The sequence below is a fragment of the Eulemur rufifrons genome, chromosome 20, assembly GCF_041146395.1.
Source record: "Eulemur rufifrons isolate Redbay chromosome 20, OSU_ERuf_1, whole genome shotgun sequence".
NCBI classification, from domain to species: Eukaryota; Metazoa; Chordata; class Mammalia; order Primates; family Lemuridae; genus Eulemur; species Eulemur rufifrons.
Window position 1 is genome coordinate 35,452,607 of NC_091002.1, and position 12,272 is coordinate 35,464,878.

The following is a 12,272-nucleotide window of genomic DNA, read 5'->3' on the forward strand; positions in this document are numbered from 1 at the left end:
GACCCGAGTATCATTCCAAAGCACTTTCTCTCCATGCCTCTCTAGCTTGGCTTGGACACCAGAAATTCCTTCAGCAGGTAACAAGCTTCAGTTGCTCTAAAGTGTAAATGACTAATAAAAAAAATTATAAGAGGAAGGAATGTGAGACTAGAAGTTTCTAGGGGAGAGACGAATACCTTCCTCTAAGTTGGGATTGGATGAAGCAGAGGAAAATGGGAGGTTAGATACCTGGGATTGAAAACATAACTCTCACCTACACTGAAATACTAACAGCTCACTGTACTTTACAAAGCAAATGTTGGTCTCATTTGACCCTCCCAGCATCCTCATGAAGGAGACAAACACATGTCATTCTTTCAATACCATCCATAATGCGACAGGTACTCAGGAAGTTACTATTTGGTTTACCCAAGGACACATGCCTAGTCAACAGTAGTTGTAGGGCTCAAATCCAGTCTCTCAGACACCCCAAAATACTTCCCCCACCAGTCTGTGTTTTAGAGACAAACTTCTAGTTTTGAATGTTGCTTCTACCTCCCTCCGTTTCTTCCCAAAGATGTCTGAGAGAGGCTCGCCCCCCCACCCTGGGCAATCCAACCCCTACCTGGCTCCTGTCCTCATATGCCTGCTTCTATATTTTTAAGCTTTGTTCCCAATTATTTTCACTTGTGAAGGGGCAGCTTTTCCTTAGTCTTTCTCTCTGCACCAAATGCCAATTAGCTTGCATAGTAGGAAGTTCCTGAACCTGGCATCAGAGCACTTGATCTTTAATTACATTCTCTCTCTCTCTCCCCAGACTCTGCATCATACAGTTTTAGATCAGGTTTCCTTGACCAGAGCTGTTTTGCTCATAACACCAGTGTCATGGTGGCTGACAACCACTGCTGAGAACACAACTAACTTAGAAGACATCAGCCAGCTCCTGTTATGTATAAAATGCTGCATTAGGTTATGAGATATTAAGAAATGTAAGGCACATTCCCTCCAGGAAGTGACATGGGCGGGACGATCCCAGCCACTACATGTAAGATAGTGCCGGAGGGATCACGAAGACAAGAGGAAGAAAAGCACTGTGTCCCAAGGTGGGCAGATCTCAACAGATGGGGAGAAGTAGGGAAGGGCTCTGTGGATGGCGCAGTAGTGAAAAATGGTGTGGAGGCCACTTTTTGGCAACCCATGCACAGAAATGACTGCCTGACCCCATTAATATTTCTGGTCAACCTTGTGTTTTTCCAATTAATCAATTAGAAAAACAGGCCTTTTGTTCCAATGCCCCTCTCCGGGAACTGGACACAGGCTCTGTGATAAAGAGCAATGGGTCCACTCGGGAGAGGTACGGATTGGCCAGAACAAAAAGACATGGGCATCTTTATATCACTGCTTAACATTGCTACATATCAGGGCTTCGTCTACGTGTTTAGAGATTTTACAGTTCCAGAACCAGACAGCCCTCATCCCAAGGGTGCTTAGCCCATGCCCAGAACACTCTTAAGCTTGCTGTGGCAGCGTTTCTTCCCAGGGGCAGGAAGTGTCACTTGTGCACCATGATGCTGAGAACCAAGCTATCGGGGTAACAGATTTAAGATTTACTACTGTGAAGTTGCAGGAAAATGCCTGGGTGCCCAGGGAGTGTTCCTTCGTCAAAGTTACTGGGTGCCTCCTGCTCAACCTCAGAACCCAGTTTCGGGCACAACTTCTCAGGATCCCCTTTCTCTCTCCCAGATGAGTGCACCAGTCTGGCAATGCCCATCCCCGACCCAGACCCCACTTAGGTCTTTTAAAAATATTACTTAAATGTTAGGGAAGGACAATGGCATAAAGGCAGGTCGGAGACACAGAGCTGGGACCCCAGATTATTTTCCCCCTAAAAAAGGCGGGGCAACTACCGATCCCTGAGCCCTCTAGAGCCCACGTGACAGATTGTCACCAGCTCAGTGGAGCAGCCAAGATGACAACTCAGTTTTCATCATAACACACTTTGTTGGCCGGATGGGAAGTGCAGAACGCTTTGGAGCATTTCCGCCCAGCTTTCCAAGGAGGGAGGGAGCTGTTGGAGTTGCAGCGTGTGGCAAGCACTAGAGTGAGATGTGAAATAAATGCCGGGTGAATTGTGAGAGAGCCGCACGGGGCTGTGGATGTTTGCGGCATGAGGGTCTCTCTGGCAAAACCTCTTGGACCTTTATAAAATGCAACTTCCCCATGAGCGGTCACAAAAGTATGGTTTCAGAGATAGTCTGAGTGGCGATGGTTGGCTCTCATCTTCTCCAAGCCCGCAAGCCACCTGCTCATATAACAGATGAAAAGTCACAACTAATGCTTTGTTGTCACTTTGTGTCAACCCTGCCCCAGCACAGGAACACAAAGTTTCCCTCCAGGTGGTGCTTCTGGAAAAGAAGCTTTGGAGGGCAGGGTTGGGGACAAGAACAGTGTCACTTCTATGAGGTCCCTGTATTTTTCTTGGGTTGCCCTTTGGACAGCAAAGATCACTGTAACTCTCGAGAATGAAAGGTTCCCCACAGCTCCAAATATCCGGGTTACTGGCAGAATGATTCGAAGCCAATGCAGCACCAACCTAGATACCTTTAAAGTCAAAAACCCAAAAAGGCTAGGCCAATGCTACCTTTTTGCCCACTGCCCAGGCAGGTTATTCCGTCTCTGCTTTGTACAATCCCTACGTCTGTTAACTTTCCAAGGGCAGTACAGAGGGGTGGGGCGGCCAGTGTTTTATTGCTCTGATGACTTTTTGGTCCTAAAGAAAAGAAAATTGAGCTGCATTTCTGGCCTTCTGTTTCTAGAAGACCACAAAAGGTTTGTTAGTGTTGGTCACTCAGAAAGATGTTCAAAGAAAGAAGGAAGCAGCTGCTACCCCAGGGAGCCCCTGCCGTGTGTCTGTATGTGTGTGTGCATGCCCGTGCGTGCACACACACACACACACACACACAGCACTAGCCGCTGCAGCACCATGCACCACTGCACTTGAGTAAACCAGTTCCCTGGTGGTCCTTTAAAACACGAGGTGCTTTTTAAAAGGGGGTGATGGTTTCCGTGTTGGCAGCCCTCACCCCTTCCTTAGACCACTGCTCTTTTGTTGAAATCCACTGGTTTGACACAGGGCCGATTCAGCCAAGCAGACAGCCCCGCTGGTCACCGTGGGCCCCGTCAAAGCATTCCCTCTCCCTGGGTAGCGGAGTAGAGGCAGGTGAAGGGCCCATCAGTCGGTCGGCTTCTGCTGCCAGGGCCTCTGGCCTCATCTGCCCCTTCCCCTGGCAACCTGCCCTTGCCCCCACCTAGTTATCACGAGCTGGAGCTGGGGAGCTGAACAGGAATTCAACACCCCTCTCCCTGAACGCCCCACCCCTGCAGGCTCCAGCGGCATTTCCCACGCTCCAGGGCTGCAGCCGCTGTCTCTCCTACAGACACAGCCGCACCTTTCCAAAGTGATATTGCTGAGCCCGTGCGAGGGGCCACTCCCTCTGGGGCCTCTCGACTTTTGGGCGGGAAATTCTCATAAAATCCCCAACATCTGCTTCTGTAGAGCATTTTTAACCCCCAAAAGTCAGGCAGTCTCTGTCCCAAGAGAATCAGAATCTCTATTTTAAGACTGGCTTCAGGCTGTGCAAGTGAGTGGGAAAAAAAAACCCAATAATGCGCAACATAGAAAGAAATGGCCTCAAAGTCCCGAACTGAATCTCCATGTGAAATTTAAAACAATACAAGAAGTTGAGTTTTATTAGGGGAAAAAAAATCATTCAGGAAAGAAAGTAAATCCCCCAAGACAGGTTAGACTTAAACTTTAGTATCCTTGGCTGGGTTTTTGGTCTGTAGCTGATGGCCAGATAGCAAAGGAAAAAAAAAAAAAATCTCTAAAATGAACTCATTATCAGGCTTACTGCATCAGTCCATTACTATGGTAGCTATTCACAACCAAATATTTCTCTTTTCTGGATCAATCTGAGATTAGCATTCATTTCAACCAATATACTTATTTCTTTTCTTCCATTGAGAGGGACTTAAAAACAACCTTGTAAAGGCCTTTTCTTGCACAGACCTATGTATATGGCCACAGGCCTCTTGAGTGTCACAAGATACAATCAGATGAGTTGGCCAGGGCTACAAATGTCGTATGTGCTTCTACTTTTGATTTCTCTTCCTCCTTTTTCTCTAAAATACTTTTGGAATGGCAGGTCTGTGCCCAAGACACAGACCTATGCTCCTCCAGGGACAAGCCTGTATGGCTCCCATTATCACGGGGTGCTGCTGTCCCAAGTCAGACTGACTTGTGTTTGGGATCAAGTGCCACCATTTAGTCAGCCAGGCTTCACCTCTGTAGCCTCGTGTGGGTCACGAAGCCTCTCTGGGCCTCAGTTTCCTTATCAAGTCAGAAGGATACTACTACCCCTGAGCACCTATGTTGCACAATACTACATACAAGTACGGTTATCTGCAAGGATTAAATGAGAGCATCAATATGAAGCGCTCAGCACAGGGTAAGCTTCCCAGAACTGGTAGATGCTGGTTGGTGATGATGATCTTGGGGATGAAGGTGACAGAGGAAATGTGTATAAAAATAACTGAGAATCAGAAGCTCAGTTTTGAGACTGACTCTCCCCCTTTCCTGCTGTCTACCTTGGGAACTTGAATTCTCCCAGCCAGTTTCTGTGCCTGAAAATTGGGTCTCAGTTGTGTAGAACAGACAGTAATGTTTGGGCAGGCATGCCGCAAGTGGCAAAGCATTAACCACAGTTAGCTGGGGTTGTCACAACTGTTTTTAGAGAGTCAGTGCATCTAAGAGGAGGGGATTACGTATCTTCCCAGTGCATTTTGTGTTCTTTCTGTGGCAGTTGTCAAGGAAGGGGGGCGTGTAGCATGGTCTGGATCCAAAACCTTTGCAGGAGACGTGTACCTGGATGCTCTGTGCTCCTGAGGAAATCGTCTTCCTCTCTGGGAAACGCCTACCCACACCCACCTGGTCCCCACAGCGCTCATGGCTCAGAGGACCAGTGAGCAAGAAGACCCTCATGGGTTTGCAGGACATGGCCTGTGCGCTCACTGACTTTGCTTTATTAGCAGTTAGACTGAGAATGGTGTTAGTTTCCCTATGGAAAATGCGTTTCAGAGCAAGAGTAAAGAGTTTGTTTCTAATAAAACTATTAACTATCAAGAGAAGGAAAGCTGATCAAGGTGCCTTGGGTCTTACTCTCCCTTTCCTGATTTTGTACAGAATTCTCCAAATTGGCACCTATTTTGGACTCTCTTTCTTGGAGCTGGGTCTCTTCTGTCAGAAGTTGGACTTGAGGCTTTTGAAAGAGTTCCATTTCTGTTAGCATCTTGATTTGTGGTGTGGAAAAGTCCAGAAGAAACAAATATATGGAGACATTTCAATGATGTGTATTAAGGATGAGAAAGGGTGGTGAGGTCTTGGGACTCTGCTGTGCTCACTCCCACATCTATGGTTTATCGCACTGATGGTTGTTCAAAACATCTTTCTCAAAGGATTCTTTGATGCTAAAAAACATGTAAATAGAATGAGAGCAACAGGAAACATAAAACTAATCCCCACCGTTTGAAAAGTCATTGACCATGCTCATTAAGGCTTTTTAAGTGGATGCCTATGAAACTTCAGGTTGAGGACTAGATTTCTTCCTTTGATATCAGTATGAGGTTTCCACTCTATTAACTGTAGGGAAGGGTGGGTCTTGAGATTTGTTTGTTTTTTTGTTTTGTTTTGTTTTGTTTTTTAAATCCAGTTGGAGCAGTGGCTAGCAATTAAAGGGAAAAAAGAAACCTCTAAGTGTGGAGATTTAGTCATTGATATAGTTTTTGGAGTAAATTAGTATTTTGCTACTCATTGCCTGGCCAGGCAACAAATCTATTTTGTTTGGAGCTGAGGAGCAATTTTGGGGGAAAAAAATCGTATTGACGGTAATAGCTTGAAACATGAAATTGTTTTTATTCCCAGCTTGGAGAAATTGCAGGGCACGTTTTGTTTGAGCAATCCCTTTGACTCCAGTCTGAATACAAATGGAATACCAAAACTGCGGGGTACATTTCCCCTTATCTCCTACCCAGAGACTGATTTCATTACCATAATTGCAGGCTTGCCTGGCTCTTGGCAGCCTCTCCCCTCCAAGACCCTTAGTAGCCTTGCAGATGATTGTTACAGCTCAGTTGTTCTGTCTGCAGGCAGAGGGAGACGGGCTGCAGAGGAGAAAGGGTGTATCTCCAAAGGCTCAAAACTGCCCTGCCACTGCTTGGTTCTGCCCCACCCCAGCTGTCCATTCCTCCACCGCTCATCTTTCCAAGGCTCTGTGTGGATCCTGCTTACCATTACTCCCCAGCAACCATCCTTTCCAGCAAACAGCAATGACACTGAATGTATGATGTATTGATTTTCTTTTCTTCCTTTTTTTCTTTTTTTGGAGATTACTAAAAAGCTCCATAATTACTTATAAATATGCAAGGGATGCCTATAAGATTGGGGCAATGGTGGCATAAAGCTAGTGGTGCTCTTCTAGGCATCCCACAACGGAGGAGAAAGATGCACTTGGCCAGCCTGAGTAGACTCTGGAATTGAAGGTCACCCTCTTGACCATGTGTCTGGACTGCACAAAACCACAGCCCAGGCAGGGCAACTCCCTTCGAATGTCAAAGTGAGCAGGATTCAAACCTTCCCGTTGCTCACACAAAAGGAAGAGGCTATCTGTCTCTGGGATGGGCACACCCCAGTGCAGTTTGGCAGAGCATCTCGGCAGCTCTCTCAGATGTCAGGTTAGGGCAAAACTGGAAATGCATCTGCCCAGTACATCTTGCACTGATTACTTGGAGCGCGTGTTTCTGATTCATTTGCGCATAACTCATCCAGGGGGTGTTGCAAGAGCTATGTGATGGCCAAAGGAACCCAATGAGTCTTTTATTCTATTTTTTAAACAAGTTTCTCTACATTGATTGTCTCTCAGAGCCAAGAAGCTGCATTCTTCTAGCCCCGTGACAGACTTCAAAACTAGGCTCCGTAAATCCGAGAGCAAGTTCTAACCTTGGTTCCAGGACTATGTGCTCTGCCCCTGAGGGTTGGTTGAGGAGTGTGCAGGCTGGGGCTGGACTATGGGATAAGTGACGATCAGAGCTGAGAAAGCCTGGTCTTGAGGACCTTGTGCTCATGTCTTGGCGCACCCCGTGGCAAAGAGACCCCATCAGCACCTGTGGCCTTTGCTCCCTCAGTCTCATGAGGGGACAGTTCCTCTATCATTTCCTTTTCAAGAGACAGTGTTACAAAGTTGGTAAAAGCATGGGTTCTGGAACCAGATTCCCCTCGTCTAGCTCCGTGACCTTTGCAAGTTGTTAACGTCTCTGCGTGCTGGTTCTCCCTGTCTGTAAAAAGCTTTCTGTTGCTATGCAGCAACCACCCCAAAACTTAATAAGTTGAAGCAGTGACCACTGGATGGCTGTGGGTCGGGAATTTGAGCAGGGCTCAGCCAGCAGAGCTTGCCTCACCTCCAAGTGGCGGCAGCAGGGGTGGCCCACCTGGGGCTGGAGGATCCAGGAGGACCCCACTCACGTGGCCAGGGCCTTGGGGCTGGACACCGGCTGAGTTGCCTTGGGGCTCCTCCACGTGGCCTTTCCTTTTACGTGGTCTCTATGCATGCAGTGGTCTAGGCTGTGCTAGCTTACCGAACGGTTGGAACATTCCAAGACAATGAAAACGGAAGCTATGAGACCTTTTAAGACCTGTCACCATTCTGTTCCTGCCCCTTCCACTGGACAGAGCGAGTCCACATGTCAGCCCAGATTTCCAGGAAGGAGAAAGAGACTCCACCTCTTGGTGGGAGGTGCGGCACACACTTGCAGGGATGGGAGGTAGCTGAGGGTTAAATTAATTAATATCAGCAGAGCTTTTAGAACAGAACCTGGGAAAGATTTTGTATTCAGTGTTATGTTTCACTCTGATTATTCTAGTGTCACTTCAAGAACACATGCAGTACATGTTTACTCCTTGAATGAAAGGCTTCTTACCAATTTGGTCAATGGTAACTCAGGGACCCTACTGATGAACTGTCTTCTCCCAGCCCGAGGCCATGTTCCATCTAGTGATGGAATTCACCTGGACCATCCCTGGCTGTTTTCCATTCTGTGTCACCACGCGATCCCAGCGTTCCTTCACGAGGGATGCGCCCATCGTTTCCCTCTGCTGTCTCAGACTGTCTTCCAAGGGTCACAAAGGTCGGAGGCTGTTGACTCCACATTGACCCAGGCCTGTTCTGAATTCTTCAGGTCACCATAGAGGTGGTCGACGGTCCCGACTCGGAAGCAGATAAAGATCAGCATCCGGAGAATAAGCCCAGCTGGGCAGTGCCGGCCCCCGACTGGCGGGCCTGGTGGCAGAGGTCCTTGTCCTTGGCGAGGGCAAACAGCGGGGACCAGGACTACAAGTACGACAGTACCTCAGACGACAGCAACTTCCTCAACCCCCCCAGGGGGTGGGACCGTCCGGCCCCAGGCCACCGGACTTTTGAAACCAAAGAGCAGCCAGAATATGGTGAGTTTACCACCCAGTAATATGAAATTGGCGGGGAGAATAAATGAGGGTGATGAGGCCTAGAGGACCTTGAGCCAAGCCAAACCCAGTTTACAGTATGTGGCTTTTGGTCTCCTGCGAGGCATACCTCATAGAGGCTCTGTGCCACAGAAGCCCCAAGGAGGCAACAGAAGCCACATTTTTCTGGAAAGACTATAATTTTAAAATCATACCAATTATCTAGGAGAGAATTTTTTTAGGGTCTTTGGGGTTCTTTCTGCCTTCCCCCCATTTTAGAAATCCTCAAATTAACTTTCTTGTATTTTTTACTGTAAAAATTCGCATTGAAAATGAATTTAGTAAAGGAGATGTGCACAGCTGCTTCTGCTGACCAGGCAACTATGTTGTGTTTGATACTGGCAGTGGAGTGGCCCTCGGGGACCCACACAAACATATGTGTCACAGGTCATCAAAATAAGTGCCCCCCCCACCAAAACTCCAAGTTGGGACTTACAGTCTCCTGTGTTTTTAGAGTAGGGTGAGTGAGGTAACAACTTCCAAATTCAGTGATTTAACATAATAAAAGCTCATTTCTCACAAGTTGGGATAGGAGACAGGTTGGGGGTACTCAGCTCCACTCAGCCATTCGGGGTCCAGCCTCTTCCCCTCTTGGAGCCCCGCTGACTGTTAGGGCCAGAGAGTTGTCCCCTGGAGGCTCTGCATCCAGCTGATAGCCAAGGAAAGAGGGAGCCTGGAGAAGCCACCACATCCTTAACCCCCTCAGCCTGGGAGTGACACACATCAGATCTACTCAAGTTCTACTGGTAAGACCTGGTCATGTGGTCCTACCTAGGCACAAGGAAGTCTGAGAAATGCATTCTGTGTGTCCAAGAAAAAAAAGGAAACAAATTTGGCAAGCATCTGGCCAGCTTTAGTGGGGAATCAGGCAGTGAGTTATAAGAATATTTGATGTCTTACAAATGCATCCATCATCACGATGTTCCTGTGGCTCCATCATCAGTGGACTTAGAAGTGAATAGTACATGAAAAGGATGACTTGTCTTGTACCATTGCTGCTCTAATCTTTACCCTCATTCTTCAACAGAAAGACCGGTTGTATACTAGAGAATCGTTTCTGCTCATTAATAGATGATTCTAGGCAACTTCCAAAACAGCAAGACAATTTTTTTTTTTCTAACCACATATTCAGTTGTTCAGCCAACATGTATCAAGAGCATATCTTGTGTCTAGCACTATGCTAGGTACTGGGAATCCAAAAATGAGCAAGATATAGAGGATCTCACCCATCTGTGGACAAAGGGAGAAAATTAACTAATAGAGCAAAATAGTGCCATGGTAGAGACGTACATGAAATGCTAAGACAGCAGAAAGGGAACATCATACCCCTTCCAGCCAGGAGGCTAGAGAAACCATCACTTTTCCCAGAGGAAGTCCAATTTATCTATTTTCCAAGAGGAATTACTGGGGACAGTAGCCAACATACATATAGTACTAACCATGCACTTCCCTCTTCATGGCATTTCACATATATTAATATTATCTCATTGAATCAGCTCTCTGAGGCAGATAACCCATTTTACAGATGGGAAAACTAAAGCCTTGAGAAGTTAAGCAACTTGACTTAAAAAGGTCTATTTGGCTCACAATTCCTATGTCTGGGAAAGTTCAAGATTAGGCATGTGCATCTGGTGAGGGCCTCAGGCTGCTTCCCCTCATGGTGGAAGGTGAAGGGGAGCTGGTGTGTGCAGAGATCACATGGTGAGAGAGGAAGCAAGGCAGCGGGGAGGTGCCAGGCTCTTTTGAACGACCAGCTTTTGCAGGAACTAACAGAGTGAGAACTCACCCATTTCCATTTCCATGAGAACAGCACTGAGACATTGATGAGGGATCTGCCTCCATGACCCAACATCTCCCATTAGGCCCCACCTCCAACACTGGGGATCAAATTTCAACTTGAGGTTTGGGGAGACAAACGCCCAAACTATAGCAGACAGTAGGGTATATCTAGAAATGAATGCTTGGGTTGGAAGATAGGAATGGGAGGAAAAGAGCAGTGCTGTTGAACGAGAGAAACACGGAGGATCCCTGGATGCCAGCCTGAGACTGCATAGCCCACACAGAACACTGTTTCTGAGAGTGGGGCTCAGACACTTGACATCAGAATTCCTCAGTTGCATGTCAAAAAATGCCAATCCTGGGCCCCAATTCCTTCCCTATGTACCAATAGTCCTCAAAGTGTGGCCTCCAAACCATCAGCACCAGCAGCACTTGGGAATGTGATGGAAATGCAGACTTCTAGGCCTCACTCCAGACCTACTGAATCAGACACTCTAGGGTAGGAGAAATCTGTTTGAAACAGCTCTCCTGGGGACCCTGATGCATTGAGCCCCACTGTTTGAGATCAATGGTTCTCAACCTTGGTGCTCATTATAGTCACCTGGGAAATTTTAAAAACTCCTATTGCCTACGACCTCTCTCCAGATCAATCAAATTGGGATTTCTGGGGGTGGGTCCCAGGCATCAGTATCTTTTAAAGCTCCAAGGGTGACTCCACTGGGTGGCCCAGGTTGAAGGCCACCACTCTCCATCTCCTGAATGAGAAGGTCTAAAGTGAGACCTGGAATCTGTTGTTTGCTTTTTTGTTTCTTTCTTTGATCAGTCGGTGTCACCAGGTGATTCTCATGCTCATTGAAGTTTGAAGACCGCCACTAGACGTAACTTTTTCATCTAAAGCTTTCACAAAGTACACTTTGCTGAATTCACGAACACTAAGAACATCCCCTCTATTTCAGTCTTGAAGAGGGAATTTCCTTCTACTGGGGCAACTACTGTGGCTTCCCCAGCCACCCTCGCCGCCCCCCCCACCCCATTCCTAGACCTAGAGTACCTGTGGATCTCCCTGTGTCAGGATCTTCCAGCATGCCTGGGCCATGGGGAAGCTCCCATCTTCTACAGGTTTGAAGTACCTCTTAATATCTTCCCCATGATTAGTCTAGATCCCAGGATTGCTACTTTATAAAGAAAATCTTATCCCTTACAGTACCTCTAAAGCAGTACCTCTCAGACTTTAACATACATATGAATAACCTGGGTCTTGTCAAAATGCACCTCGTGATGCAGTAGGTGGAGGGAAATGGCCAGGGCCCAGGTGAAGCTGACTCTGCCAGCCCTGCAGCTACTTTGCGAACCAAGACTCTAAGCCCATCGTAGGTGCTCAGTAGCATTTGCAGAATGAATGAATGATCATTGCTTCTCAGAATAGCTCACAAGGGACATGGGATTTCCCGAATTACAGGCAGCATCAGATAAGCCAAGAATTCCCTCTTTTATTTCAATCATCAAGAAACCATTTAGCATTTTCTAAATATTTATCCCTATGTTGGGTGTGATTGTAGAGGACACAGGGAGAGAACATACTGCCCAGGAAGGTGAGGGTCATGCAACAGCATAGCAGTGCTTTGTATCTCTGTATCTAGGTACTTGCTGCCCTGTCTAAGACAGCTTAAAAATGCCACAGGAGCTGGCCTTTGTGGAGGAGATAGATCTCAGAGTTTTGAAGGTAGGATTTTTATTAAGAATTTAAATGGTTGCAGGCACAAAGTATTTCAAAAAATCCTAGGTGCAATAAATGAGATTCAATGTCATCTGCTGAATGAATTATAAAATATGCAACTGAAGACAGATCTAATTTGTGATGATAGAAAAACATAATGTGATGATGCCAGGACTCAGCTCAACT

General features: G+C 46.9%; 1 protein-coding gene across 1 annotated transcript in view; it reads left to right on the forward strand.

The window, feature by feature from the left end:
- ISM1 (isthmin 1) overlaps positions 1–12,272 on the forward strand; it is a 62,368-nt gene that overhangs the window by 37,824 nt on the left and 12,272 nt on the right. The window contains exon 3 of the mRNA XM_069496247.1: positions 8,269–8,533. Within this exon, the coding sequence (XP_069352348.1) occupies positions 8,269–8,533 (265 nt within the window). The remainder of the gene's footprint in view (positions 1–8,268; positions 8,534–12,272) is intronic.